This window comes from Erinaceus europaeus, chromosome 12 (genome assembly GCF_950295315.1).
Source record: "Erinaceus europaeus chromosome 12, mEriEur2.1, whole genome shotgun sequence".
Lineage (NCBI taxonomy): Eukaryota > Metazoa > Chordata > Mammalia > Eulipotyphla > Erinaceidae > Erinaceus > Erinaceus europaeus.
The window spans coordinates 86,009,924-86,024,931 of record NC_080173.1 but is presented as its reverse complement, the minus strand read 5'-3'; the positions used below and the strand labels follow the sequence as shown (position 1 = coordinate 86,024,931).

Sequence of the window (15,008 nt, the reverse complement as noted above, 5' to 3'; positions counted from 1 at the left end):
TCACGCAAAAAAATTTTTTCTTTGTTGTTTTAGGAGGAGACAGAGGAAAATCAAGAGGAAGAGAGAGAGAGAGAGAGAGAAAGAATAAAAGATACCACAGTACCAAAGCTTCCTTCAGTGCAGTGGGGACTGGGGTCAAACCTGGTTTGGACACATGGCAAAGCAGCTCATTCTCCAAGTGAGATCTTCTGCCACCCCAAAGCAAGTGTTTGTTGTTGTTGTTTTTGACTTGTTTTAGCCACCATGAACCTTCGGCTAACTTATCTCTGTCAGGAGGCTTTTCCTAGTCAGCCTTTCCTTACCTGACAGCAATCATTTCAGGTTGCTGCAGCCTCTCAGGCTAAAATTTATACATAGATACTTTCATTCATTTACTAGTTCCTACAAACATATTATTACATTTGTTTTTCATGTCTTTTTCATCTCCCCCCACTTGTGGACTCTCCTAAGCTCAAGTTCTGTATAAGTACCTCGCACTAACCGATTGCACCACTGGAACTCCCAGGCTCAAGTTCTGAGTCTAGTCCTCTAGTTTATCAAATCCAATTTCAAAGCCAGCACAAAACAGATACTCAGCAGCTATGAGCTGACAGGATTTACTCCTCCACGAGACCCACCCACCTGATCTTGAACTAGCATTTTAGACTTCTCCACCTTCACTGTGACGCCATCAAGATCTAAGTGAAAATTCCACCTAGGAAGAGAAGTCTTTTACTTCTGAATTCTAAATATTGCTCTGATCTTCTGTGTGGCTCCAGTACCGGCACAGTCAGCTTCCCCTTCTGTATCAGATTTCTTGTAAGTGTATCTTGAAACTCTCTCAGCTGAACCCCACGGATTCATCTCTGCCCCACGCCATCTAGTAATCCTATTTTGTGTAAATCTTATTTTCTCAGCTGGATTTCAGGGGTTGGCCTCACAGAGGCTACTCAACATATAACTGCTGATTAACTAGATACGGCTCTCACTAAACTCTTGATAAAAGCACCTCATGCCCACCCCCCATGTTCTACTGCTTTCATACTTTCCCCTAAGCACCAGTCCAACACTGGGTAGATTCTTGATGTTGCTGATGATGACATACTGGCTCCTTCTTCTCAGTGCCCTGTGTTGTCCCCACCAGGGGTCACTTTTAGCAAAGCCTCCAATCCCCACTCACACACCTGGATCTGCTGGGCCAGTTTCACAAAGGGTGTCAAGTAGGATGACTTGGCAAGGCCCAGGATGGACTCGATGTGTTTCACTCCCTGCTTCAGTAGCTGCTTGCTGATGCCAGACAGATCCATGCATCTGTTGTGCCAGAACTCAATCTCTTCCAGAGGCCCCAGATTCTCTCCCGTTTCCACAGTCTCCTGTGCGCTGAGCACCTCTTTTATTTGCCGGGTCCAGTGAATCATGGCAGCTGCAGGGGAGAGGACGAGACTTTTGTCATTCCGCCTCTCCCCGGTGGTGCCCTGCTCTCCCACTCCCTCATCTCAGCAGCTCTCTCTCTTCACCCTTGAGATCCCTTATCATTATACCAGTATCGCCAAGCACTCACTCTCTAGTCGCTGGACTAGTTCTTTGTCCTTAACCACGACCTCGGGCTTCATGTTCATAGCCTCTGTGGGGATGTAGAGAACAGTGTGTCCCTCCAGTTTGTAGCGAGTATCTAAGGAAAGAACCAGGGAAGTTCACAGAGGAGGGTGAGTTTTCCACATCAAGTTTTCTTCCTTTTTTTTTTTAAAGATTTGTGTATTTATTCATTTATTTATTTATAGAGAAAGAAAAGCAGATGGTCACTCTGGCACATGTGATGCTGAGGATCAAACTCAGGACCTCAGGTTTCAGTGGCCCAGTGCTTAATCCACTGCACAACATCCTGGGCCGCCCACATAGAGTTTTTCTGTCTTGTAGCACAAACAAGTTTTTTTTTTTTCACCAGATCACTGCTCAACTCTGGTTTATGGTGGTGTGGGGGATTAAACCCGGGACTTTGAAGTCTCAGAGAGGAAAGACTCTTTGCATAACCATGATGCTATCTCCCCCAGCCACCACATAGAATTTTCAACATCCCTGATCCAATCCTGGCTGATGACCTGGGGTCTAAGAAGTATCTGTATTTCAACAGCGCAGGCAGGAGAAACTATAACTCCTGCTTTTTTAAAAAAGATTTTATTTATTAATTAATGAGAAACACAGGAGGAGAGAGAAAGAACCAGACATCACTCTGGTACTTGTGCTGCCAGGGATTGAACTCAGGACCTCATGCTTGAGAGTCCAATGCTTTATCCACTGTGCCACCTCCTGGACCACAACTCATGCTTTTTTAATTGTTGTTGTCAAGAAGAGAGCAACAAAAGGCAAGGGGGCAACTTTACTGAAGCATAAAGAGAGTGTGTCATAAAATAAAGTCAAAGATTCACATCACACCCTCAGTGTGCCACCATGATGCATGATTTCCTCTCATCCACCACCACCCCCATGCCACCTACAGTTCCCCTTTACATACACACTCTAGAAATTCCCACTCTAAGGCAGAGAGATTTGGCTGTCCAGTTCTACCGCAGAAAACTGGATCTGGATTAGGAGGCAAAGTCTGTGCCCATTCTTGTTCGTTCAGCAAACACACAGAGCACCTATTCTGTGCCAGGCCATGCGGGTACTCAAGATGAGTCTATCTGCCTCACCAGCTCAACAGCCAGAGAGGGCCAAGGAGAAGTCAGGTTGCAGGCAGGCCTTTCTGCTCACCTGTCAGGCAGGCCAAGAACCTGTGCAGATGAGAAGTAAAGTGGTTCCGGATGCTCTCGGGCCAGGTTGTGTTTGTAAAGATCTGAGGGGCGAAGACACCGTTGAGCAGCCGAAGCAAGGCTGGGATGTAGGCACCCCGCACTGTACCAAACTGCACAGTGGCCTCAAAGTTCTCCAGAGTGATGGGAACTGGTGCTTGCCGAATGAAGTAGACAATCTGGTTCTGGGTCTGCAGGAAACGACAGCAAGGACGTCAGAGTTGTCTCCAGGCCCAACAGTGACACCTAGATGAAATGGAGGCTCCGTATGTGAGAATGTGGCTAAGCTGACTCCCCTTAGCATCTCATGATGCCCCAAATATATGTGTCACGAGCTCCTTCTAATTCTTTTCAGAGACGTATTAGATTTCTTACCCAGACATGTTGGAAAGAATAGTAGACAGCATGCCTTGAGGGTAGAAACAGTGTGTTTTGTCCAATTAGGTTGTAGAATTTAGCACAGTGGCAGGAGCATATGTTCAGTAAACAGATACTGGGTGGATGCATGCATGGATGGATGGATGGATGGATGGATGGATGGATGGATGGATGGATGGAACAAAAAGGACAGAATGGATGAGATACTTTTAGCTATAGGAAAAGCAAACATAAGGAAGGACTGACAGTAAAAGACAATATCATTTACTTTGATTTCATACGCTTTCCCCCAAGTTTCTCATTTCTCATTCAACATTTTTCATTCTTTATTTTATAGAAGAGAGTATAAAGGGTGGGGGTAGATAGCATAATGGTTATGCAAAGAGATTCTCATGCCTAAGGTTCTGAAATTCCTCCCAGGTTCAATTCCCCGCACCACCACAAGCCAGAGCTGAGCAGTGCTCTGATAAAAAAAAAAAAAAGTATAAGACAAAAAAGAGAGAGAAAAAAAGAAAAATGAAGAATGAAGAGAGAGGGGAGACCTGACAGGACAGCTCCACCATCCATGCATCCATGGAGCTCCCCATGCTGTTCACGGCACACCACAAAGTGTCAGCGCTTGAACCCGACTTAGCAAGGCACATGCTCTCATAGATGAACTACCTTCCTGCCCAAACTCTTTATTTACTCCAAATTTAAGTCATTTGTTGGCTTACTGGACTAGATCACCTCTGTCCATGACAATGAGAACTCCTGTTTGTTGGAGCTGGAGAGTATGGCTGAAGGAAGCCTGGGTAGGATAGAATACACCAGATCTGACAAGCATTGTACCTTCATGCACAGAAACTTGCTGTGGTAGAAAGCTCTTAGATGACATTCTTTCATATTCATTGAGTGCCTTTTTCCTTTGGTTATTATAAATGGAAAACTTTCATTTTGTTCCAAATGATACTATCTCATCTTTTTTATGGCAGAGCAGTGTTCCATTGAATACTAGTTCACTTATATGTGGGGAAAAAAAGAACTTGCAAAAAAAAATGGAGGCAACCATATCTTCTAATTTTGTGAGATTATGTCAAATCACTAATAGAAAAGGAGAAAAGAGAGAATAATAAAGCAAGCAAAAGATGAAAGACAGAGACACTGTATGGTCAAACCACCACCCTGAACACATTTGATCTCAGAAGCTAAGCGGGGTCGGACCTGGTTAGTATTTGGATGGAGCGTGGGCAGAGTGTGTACCAGGAGACAAAATTATGCAAAAAGACTTTCATGCACTAGAGAAAGAAAGAAGCAGTCTAGGGGTATGGATCCACCTGCCAATGCCCATGTCCAGTGGAGAAGCAATAACAGAAACCAGAACTCCCACCTTCTGTACCCCATAAAGAACTTTGGTCTACTGGGTCCATGCTCCCAGAGAGATAGAGAATGGGAAAGCTATCAGGGGAGGGGATGGGTTATGGAGATTGGGTGGCGGGAATTCTGTGGAGTTGTACCCCTCCTACCCTATGGTTTTGTTAATTAATCCTTTCTTTAATAAAAAAAAAAAGGAATTCATAAAGTTCACATGGAGCTAGAGAGTGACATGCTTGGGAAAGATAGAGGAGGGGGAAGTTGGATGAGGCAGGGAGCACCAGTGATGACCTGATCCATGAGAGGAAGAAAGGTAGAAAGGTACAGAAAAAAAAAAAAAAAAAAAGAACTTTGGTCTATATTCTCAGAAGGATAAGAGTTAGTGGGTTATGATCAAGGGACTCTGAAGTCCAATTCCACTGGGATCCAGAGAAAGAAGGAGAAAAAAAGAGAAAAAAGCAGGACTCATCAAAGTAGTGATAGTGACTTGGAAGGGTAGAGAAGAAAAAACCGTAGAAAAAATGGGCAAACATATATAAGTGTGGATAGACAGTTATAGAAATGGTAGTCAGGGAGTCAGGTGGTAGCACAACGGGTTAAGTGCAGGTGGAGCAAAGTGCCGGTTCGAACCCCTGGGTCCCCACCTGCAGGAGAGTCGCTTCACAGGCGGTGAAGCAGGTCTGCAGGTGTCTATCTTTCTCTCCCCCTCTCTGTCTTGCCCTCCTCTCTCCATTTCTCTCTGTCCTATCCAACAATGACGACATCGATAACAACAACAATAATAACCACAACAATGAAAAACAGCAAGGGCAACAAAAGGGAATAAATAAGTAAAGAAATAAATATTTAAAAAAATAATAATAAGTGATAGTCAACTTATATCTGTGGTCTCAGAAGAATTAATGCAGTTTCTAGTGGAGGGAATGGGAACATGAAGCTCTAGTGGTGGGAAAGGTGTGGAGTTATAATTTTATAAATCAATGTTGAATCACTAGTAATTTTTTAAAATATTTTTAATTATCTTTATTCATTTTTTTGGATAGAAACAGTCAGAAATCGAGAGGAGAGAAGGGAGACAGAGAAGGAGAGAGACAGAGAGACACCTACAGCTCTGCTTGCAACACTTTCCCCCGAAGGTGGTGGGGACCAGGGACTCAAACCCAGGTCCTTGCATACTGTAACATGTATGCTCATCCAGGTGCACCACCACTTGGGCCCTAATAAAATGTTTTTTGTTTTTTTTTCCCTGGCTCCCCACCTACAGGGGCATCGCTTCACAGGCAGTGAAGCAGGTCTGTAGGTGTCTATCTTTCTTTTTTTTTTTTAAATAATTTATTTCTTTATTGGGGAATTAATGTTTTACATTCAACAGTAAATACAGTAGTTTGTACATGCATAACATTCCCCAGATTCCCATTTAACAGTACAAAAAATAAATAAATAAATAAAAATGTTTTATACATAAATAAAAGACTTTCATGCATGAGAGTCCAGGTTTGAAACCCCTGGCACCACCATAACAGAGAGTTGATCAGTGCTCTGGTGAAAAATAATATATATTCATTTTCATTAAAAAGAGAGACTAGGGGAGTCGGGCGGTAGCACAGCGGGTTAAGCGCAGGTGGTGCAAAGCGGCAGGGGAGTCGCTTCACAGGAGGCGAAGCAGGTCTGCAGCTGTCTATCTTTCTCTCCCCCCGTCTGTCTTCCCCTCTCTGTCTTCGCCTCCTCTCTCGATTTCTCTCTGTCCTATCAAACAATGATGGCAACAATAATAACTACAACAATAAAACAACAAGGACAACAAAAGGGAATAAGTAAATATTAAAAAGGAGAGAGAGAGAGACACTAAAGTACTGCTAAGGTCTGACATGAACCTGGGACCAATGTCCTGGGCCTTATTTCCTTGGTTTTGGTTATTTTTCTTCCTAACCATTTGTTTCAGCAATTCATTTCTGCCTGGTAGTGCATTATTTTACCCTGTGACCAGAGGCTTTGTGCTCTTGTTTGGGTCATGTTGTCACTTATTTTTTTCAGTGCTATGAAAAAAGAATAACCAAGTGCATTTTGCTTTAACTGAAGTTAATAATATGAAACTTCTTGTCATCACTAGAAGGAAAAAAAAAAAAAGCACTATAGACCCAGCAACAATTTCATTTGATATCACTTAGGTCTGAAAACTCTTATGTGGCTGAATAATATGTGTGTGTGTGTGTGTGTGTGTGTGTGTGTGTGTGTGTGTGTGTGTGTGTGTGTGTGTGTGTGTAAGAGAGGGGGGGAGAGGGAGAGGGAGGGAGAGGGAGAAAGACAGAAAGAGAGAGAGAGGGAGAGAGAAAGAGAGAGAGAGGGAGAGGGAGAGGGAGAGAGAATTACTTCTTTAATCATTCACCCATTAGTGGACACTTAGGTTGTTCCCATGCCTTAGCTATTGTAAATAACGATGCCAAGAATACGGGGATGCAGATGGTTTTTCTGACTGAATATCTTCACTTTCTTCGGCTACACATCCAGAAGTGTAATTGCTGGATCATATACAGTAGATCTACTTTCCATTGTTTGAGGAATCTCCATATTGTTTTCTTCATACAGTAGTGGCTGAACCAATTTACATTCCTACCAACAGTGCACAAGGGTTCTCTTTTTCCCACATCCTTCTCAACACCTGTTGTCTCTTATCTTTGATTGCAGCCTTCCTGATGGGTATGAGGTGGTTTTGATTTGCTTTGCTTTTAACTCTGGTGATACATGATACTGAGCACCCTTTTATGTACCTGTTGGGATTCAATATGTTTTCTTCAGAAAAGTACCTATTTAATTCCTCTGCCTAATTTTTTATCTTTTTAAAAAATTTTTTAATATTTATTTATTTTCCCTTTTGTTGCCCTTGTTGTTTTTTATTGTTACAGTTATTATTGTTGTTATTCATGTTGTCATTGTTAGATAGGACAGAGAGAAATGGAGAGAGGAGGGGAAGACAGAGAGGGGGAGAGAAACAGAGACATCTGCAGACCTGCTGTACCGCCTGTGAAGCAACTCCCCTGCAGGTGGGGAGCCGGGGGCTCAAACTGGGATCCTTACTCCAGTCTTTGGGCTTTGCGCCACGTGTGCTTAACCGCCCTGCTACCTCTCTGCACAATTTTTAACCAGTTTGTTTGTTTGTTTACAGGAGGTGGCTACTTTTTGACTGTTGGAGTTTATGCGATCTATATATATTTTTAGACATTAACCTCTTTTCAGACATATGAAAATTTGCAAATATGTTTTCCCTGGGTTGGGGAGATAGAATAACATCCAAAGAGATTCTCATGTCAGAGGCATTGAAGTCCCAAATTCAGTGCCCTGCCCATAAGCTAGAGCTAAGCAGTGCTCTGGTTTAAAAATAAATCATATGTTTTTTCCTATTCCATAGATTACTCCTTCATTTTGTTGATTTTTTGTTGTTGTTGTTGCTTTAGTCCTCTTAAACTAAGCTTCTAGTTTGATGTAATCTCACTTTCTTATTACTTTTTAAAGATTTTTTAAACTTTTAAAAATATATTTATTTTTTATTCCATTTTGTTGCCCTTGTTTTATTGTTGTAGTTATTATTGTTGTTGTTATTGGTACCATCATTGATGGATAGGACAGAGAGAAATGGAGAGAGGAAATGAAGACAGAGGGGGAGAGAAAGATAGACACCTGCAGACCTGCTTCACCGCTTGTGAAGCGAATCCCCTGCAGGCGGGGAGCTGGGGGCTGGAACCCGGATCCTTGTGCTTTGCGCCACGTGCATGCTTAACCCACTGCGCTACTGCCAAACTCCCAAGATTTTTTTTTTTTTTAAAGAGAGAAAACCAGAGAATCACTCTGGAAAAACCATCTCTCCTATTTTCTTCCTTTAGATAGACAGATTTTGTTTGTTTGTTTATTTGTTCATTTATTTTACTAGAGCACTGCTCAGCTCTGGTTTATGATGATGTTGTGAATTGAATCTGGGACCTGTGAGCCTCAGGCAAGTCTTTTTTGCATAACCATTATGCTATCTTCCCCTAAAAAACAGATTTTTTTTTTTTAATTTGGCTCCAAGACTTTACCACTCTGAGCTAAGTCCTCCTAATATGACGTATTGTGGGCTCAAACCAGGATTGCACACACTGGCAGAGGTGAGCTATCTTGCTAGTCCTATAAGACAGGTTAATAGCAAAACTAATCATTGAATAATCTGACCACCCCACAAATATTGTCATTTAAAAATTTTTTTTGTATTTTATTTGTTTATTTTCCCTTCTGTTGCCCTTATTGTTTTTTGTTGTTATTGATGTCGTTGTTGTTAGGACAGAGAGAAATGGAGAGAGGAGGGGAAGACAGAGGGGGAGAGAAAGACACCTGCAGACCTGATTCACTGCTTGTGAAGCGACTCCCCTGCAGGTGGGGAGCTGGGGCCTTGATGAAAGTCATTTTAATAGAAAAATGCTTACACATTTTTCTGTACTTTGTGTTTCTCTCTTTTCTGCCTCCAGGGTTATTGCTGGAGCTCAGTGCCTGCACCATGAATCCATTGCTCCTGGACGCCATTTTTTCCCCCTTTTGTTGACCAGGTTGTTGTAGCCAGGTAGTTGTGGTTATTATTATTATTGTTGATGTCCTTCGTTGTTGGATAGGACAGAGAGAAATGGAGAGAAGAGGGGAAGACAGAGAGGGGAAGAGAAAGATAGACACCTGCAGACCTGCTTCACCGCCTGTGAAGCGACTCCCCTGCAGGTGGGGAACTGGGTGCTCTAACTGGGATCCTTACTGGGTCCCTGCGCTTCGCGCCATGTGCGCTTAATCCACTGCGCTACAGCCCGACCCCCTCTTTTTTTTTTATTCAGGTAAATCAAACTTTATTGGACACAAAAACATATTAGGGAAAGACAGAGAGAGGTAGAGAAAAAGAAAGAAAGAAAACTGAGAGCTGACTTACCTGCTGCTCACGTGGTGGTCCGGAGGCTGGGGAGGGAGCGGGTAAGAGATCGGGGTAGAGAAACTTACATGGTTGCAGTCAGGGCCAAAGACTACTTTGTGTTTCTCTACTGTTACTTATAAAGCATATTTCTGAAGGTCGGGCAGTAGCACACTGGGTAAAGCGCACATGGCGCCAAACACAAGGACCTGCGTAAGGATCCCGGCTCTAACCCCAGCTCCCCACTTGCAGGGGAGTCAGCTTGGCTGGCAGTGAAGCAGGCCTGCAGGTGTCTATCTTTCTCTCCCCCCCAACAATGACATTAATAACAACAACAATAATAACTACAACAACAATAAAACAACAAGGGATACAAAAGGGGGGGAGAAGAGCAAATTAAAAAAAAAGAAATACATAAGGCATATTCCTGCTCCAACACAACTGTTTTTATTATTATTATTTCTTATTTTTTATCATATTTATTTATTTACTGGATAGAGACAGCCAGAAATCGAGAGGGAAGGGAGAGGGAGAAAGACAGAGAGACACCTACAGACCTGCTTCACCACTCATGAAGCTTTCCCCTTGCAGGTGGGGGCTGGGGGATTGAATCTGGGTCCTTGTGCACTTAAACAGGTGAGCCACCACCTGGCCCCTGTTTTTGTTATTTAATTTATTTATTATTGGATAGAAATAGAGAGAAATTGAGAGGGGCAGAGGAGATAGAGAGGGAGAGAGACACCTGCAGCCAGCCCTGCTTCAGCACTCATGAAGTTTTAACCATGTGTGCCACTGCCTGGCCCCATAACTCTGTTTTAATAACCATGGTTTAATAAAAGATCATCGTATTCACAAGTTTCCTTGACCAATTTCCTTCATCATTATCTCTGCTATATTCATACAGTTTTCTGGATTTATCTTTTAAATCCTTACACAAAATGTCAAGGGTACTTTTATTTGAATTGCATTGAAACACCACATTTTTTAGATGGAATGATCTTTATAGATCCCTATTGAGAAACAGGCTGTGGCTCACACCAGCTACTCAAATCTTCTTACATGGCTTGCAGGAAAAAAAAAAAAAAGTTGTTTTCTTACAGCCTGGGAGGTGGCACAATGGGTAAAGCATTGAACTTTCAAGTATGAGGTCCTGAGTTTGATCCCTGGCATGGCATGTTCCAGAATTATGTCAGGTGCTCTCTCCCATTAACAAATAATTTTTAAGTTTTCTTTCCTATCAAGCTTACATATCTTTTTCGCAAATGTTTGTTCTTTTCATGAACAAAATCTTTTCCCGAATGTTTTACACTTAATTGTCAGTGTACAGGAAAAAGCCATGAATTTTTTATGCCTATGTTTAATGTGGAATGCTTCACAAATGGTTATCATTATTGTCAAGGCCGGCGAATTTCACTATCATCTTGAGTTTTGTACATGTGCTGCCAATAAAAGCAAATAAATAATAGTCTTTCTTTTCCAACATGTTATTTCAAAAGCAGTCAAACACAGGGAAAAGTTTAAAAGGCTTTTAGGGGCCACACCCAGTTAAGTACACAGATTGCATGCCCAAGGACTCAGGCTCAAGCCCTCCCTCCCCACCTGCAGGAGGGACGCTTCATGAGTGATGGCACAGATCTGCAGGACCCTCTCTCTCTCTCTCTCTCCCCCTCCCTCCTTCTCTCTCTCCTTTTCTTCTTCCCTCCTTCCCTCCCTCTCTCTCTCCTCCAGGGCCTTCAATAGTTCCCTCTGGAGTAGAGTCTAAATTGCTTAACATAACATACAAGGCCCTTCAAGAGATGACCTCACTCTACCTTTTCGGTATTGTTTCCTATAATCCCTCTTTTATTTACACAGGAAGTGCTCTTTACCAGGACAGTTCCCCCCCAGCCTCCATGAAATCCTACCCACCCTTCATTCCCAAGTCAGTTATCACCTCCATCAATAAGCCATGCCAGTCTTCCACTGGGTACATTAGTCGTTCCCACAAAGCTCCTATGAAACTTGGGCGACATGCTACAGATATTTTTATGTGTCTGTCTTCCCCACCACACCGTGAAGTTATCAAAGCCCTGCCTCATCTCTGCTTTCAAACAGGGAACGGGAACATGACATGCCATGGAGCTAAGGAGTAGACCGTGGGAGGGTAGTAAGACTCAAGGTGACAGAGCCAAATAGAACACTCTGTCCCTCAGAGAACTGCCTTGGAGACTAGGAAAGCGAGGTACCCACCTGCACAGGCATGCCCAGCTCAAGCTTCAGCCCCAGGATGGGGTCAATAAAGATGGTGAGAATGGGTTCGGAAGGGTCCTGGGCAAACTGTTCCAGAATGGCATCATGCTCCTCTGTCCATGTGGCATCGGCCAGTCCTGTCAGCACAGTCCGGGACAGGAAATAGGGCTTCTACAAAAGGAGAGCAGACAGAGTTGAAGCAGTTACAGCTGTGGGGTGAGTCATTTCTCCCCTCCCTGATCACATGTAAGGACCAGTGATGAGCAAAGCCAGACAGGTCCAGCACAGGATGAACTGCACGGTAAGTTTTAAGCTTTTGAAGAAACAAAACAAAGGACTCTCTTACCTCTAAGAATAATAAAGCATGGATTGTAGGGGCCGAAATGGTGCACCAGTGGAGAACATGTTATAATGCTCAAGGGCCTGCGGTCAAGCCCCCCCAGCTGTCACCTACAGGGAGGGAAGCAGTGCTGCAGGTGTTTCTCTTTCCCCCACTCTACCTTCCCCTCCCCTCATTTTCTGTCTCCAAAATAAATAAAACATCTTTTTTTTCTTTTGCCTCCAGGGTTATTGCTGGGGCTCAGTGCCTGCACTGTTGTATGCTTTACATTGGGTTCTAGTTCTTCCCTACCAAGAGAATTGGATCAGTCCAGTTAGTTTCGCGGCCGCTTGGCCCCGCCCCTAGGAACCCAGAAAGAGGGTTCCTGAGTTCCAGAGTTGCAGAATTAGAGAGAGTGCTTGCGAGAGGGGTTCCTGAGTTCCAGAGTAAGAGAGAGTGCTTGCGCTGCAAAGAGACAGCAGAGTTCTGTTTGGTGATTAGTTTGGTTTAGTTTATGAATCGTTGTTCCTGAATAAAGAAATACAGCTTCCCTGCCCAGCCGTATGTCTCTGGTCGTCTCTGTTACCCGCCCGTGAAGCTAGCCCGGCCAGCAAGAGCCTCTGAATTTTAACAACACTGCACCATGAATCCATTGCTCCTGGAGGCCATTTTTCCCCCTTTTGTTGCCCTTGTTGTGGTTATATTGTTGTTATTGATGTCATTCGTTGTTGGACAGGACAGAGAGAAATGGAGAGAGGAGGGGAAGACAGAGAGGGGGAGAGAAAGATAGACACCTACAGACCTGCTTCTCCCCCTGTGAAGCGACTCCCCTGCAGGTGGGGAGCCGGGCGCTTGAACCGGGATCCTTATGCCTGTCCCTGCGCTTTGCGCCACGTGCACTTAACCTGCTGCGCTACTGCCCGACCCCCATAAAACATCTTTTTTAAAAAGAGTGAATCATAAAGGAAAACCATCTTTTCAAGAGAGTTCGTTTATGCCTGTATCTGTAATCATGCACTACCAAGAAAGACTCAACTTCAAATGCAGACTGAATTGAGGGGCATGTAGAACTGTAGCCCGAATCAGCAATTAGGAGCAGGGAAGTGACAAGTGAGGAGAAGGAAGGGGCATCAGCAGTTTTGTCATGATGCAGCCTCCCCAGGATACTGAAATAAATGAGATATAAGGCAGAAGTCAATGAGCACAGTATAAAGAAGCAGCAGAAAATATAAATAGCAAATCAATTAAGTGGAAAATAGTTCATAACTGGTGGCTACAGGAAAAATTATCTATAAAATTCTGCTTAATCAGGTAAAGAAACCAGAAAATAGAAAGATACAATCCAATGACCTTGAAATCACCCTGTCCTTCTCCTGGAAGAAGAATCTCTTCTCCTTAAAGTTTCTAGGTAAATAACATTTAATAGAGAGTGACCTAAAGTTTTTCCTAGGGGGCCAGGCTGTGGTGCATCTGGTTAAGCACACACATTACAGTGCACAAAGATAGAGGTTCAAGCCACTGGTCCCCCACCTGCAGGGGGAAAGCTTCATAAGGGGTGAAGCAGATCTGCAGATGTCTCTCTGTCTCTCTCCCTCTCCAATTGCTGGCTGTCTATCCAATAAATAAAGATAATAAATAATAAAATAAAATAAAAGTTTTTCCTATATGAGGATATAAATGAACCTAGAAGGAAAACAAAGACCCTGATAAATAAATGGACAAAAGACATGAAAAACATGTCATAAAGGAAATGGAGAAAATAAGATACATGTCAATTTAACTTGAAATCAAAGAAGCACAAATAGAAATAGAGGCACATCGTTTATTCTCCCCCCCATTGGGTTTCTCACTGAGACTTGGTGCCTGCAAAAACTCCACCACTCTCAGCAGCCTTTTTTATTTTTTGATTCAGGAGTGGTGGAGTAGGGCTGCAGCTGTCTTTTTTTTAAAAGAAAGGGAGGGATAAACAAGAAGGAGAGATAACTGCAGCCCTACTCCACCACTTCTGAAGCTTCCTCCCTTGCAATGGGGAATGAGAACTTGAACCCTAGTCCTCAAGTCTGGCAATGTGTGCACTCTACCGAGTGAACCACCACCCAGGTCCTCCTATCATTTTTCTAATCCTTGTTATATTGTTTTGTTTATTTGTTTGTTTACCAGAGCACTGCTCAGCTCTGGTTTATGGTGGTGCGACAGGGTAGGGATTGAACATGGGACTTTGGAGCCTCAGGCATGAGAGTCTCTTTGCATAACCATTATGCTATCTCCCCTGCCCCTTGCTAAATTGATAACACCCAGACCTGGAAAAGTTTGTTGCAAGTAGCATAGCAGGTTAAGCACAGGTGGCACAAAGTGCAAGGACTGGAGTAAGGATCCCGGTTCAAGCACCCAGCTCGCCACCTGCAGGGGAGTCGCTTCACAGGAGGTGAAGCAGGTCTGCAGGTGTCCATCTTTCTCTCCCCCTCTCTGTCTTCCCCTCCTTTCTCCATTTCTCTCTGTCTGATCCAGCAACAACATCAATAACAATAATAATAATAACCACAATAATGATAAAAACAATATGGGCAACTAAAAAGGAAAATAAATATTTTTTTAAATGACAGTATGCGGTAAGAGTAGAACTTAACAATAGTCATATACCTAATCAAACACTATATAGTCCTTGTAAATGGTGTTGCAAAAAAAAAAGCCTAAGTATCATGAAAAATAATATGTTGGGAGTCAGGCGGTAGCGCAGTGGGTTAAGTGCAGGTAGCATGAAATGCAAGAACCTGTGTAAGGATCCTGGTTCGAGCCCCCAGCTCCCCACCTGCAGGGGGGTCAGGTCTGTAGGTCTGCAGGTGTCTATCTTTCTTAGCCCCCTCTCTGTCTTCCCCTCCTCTCTCCATTTCTTTCTGTTCTATCCAACAACGGCATCAATAACAACAATAATAACTACAACAATAAAAAAACAAGGGCAACAAAAAGGAAAATAAAAAAAAATTTTTTAAAGAAAAATAATATGTTTTGAAAAAAGCTAAGGACCAACTAGTGGTGCACCTCC

The 15,008-nt window shown here is 43.2% G+C and overlaps 1 protein-coding gene across 2 annotated transcripts in view; it reads right to left on the bottom strand.

Moving 5' to 3' along the window:
- DNAH2 (dynein axonemal heavy chain 2) overlaps positions 1-15,008 on the bottom strand; it is a 140,962-nt gene that overhangs the window by 112,430 nt on the left and 13,524 nt on the right. For both annotated transcript variants that reach the window (XM_060204320.1, XM_060204321.1), the window contains exons 4-7: positions 11,647-11,817; positions 2,731-2,959; positions 1,541-1,651; positions 1,164-1,402 (exon numbers count right to left, since the gene is read on the bottom strand). In XM_060204320.1, the coding sequence (XP_060060303.1) occupies positions 1,164-1,402; positions 1,541-1,651; positions 2,731-2,959; positions 11,647-11,817 (750 nt within the window). The remainder of the gene's footprint in view (positions 1-1,163; positions 1,403-1,540; positions 1,652-2,730; positions 2,960-11,646; positions 11,818-15,008) is intronic.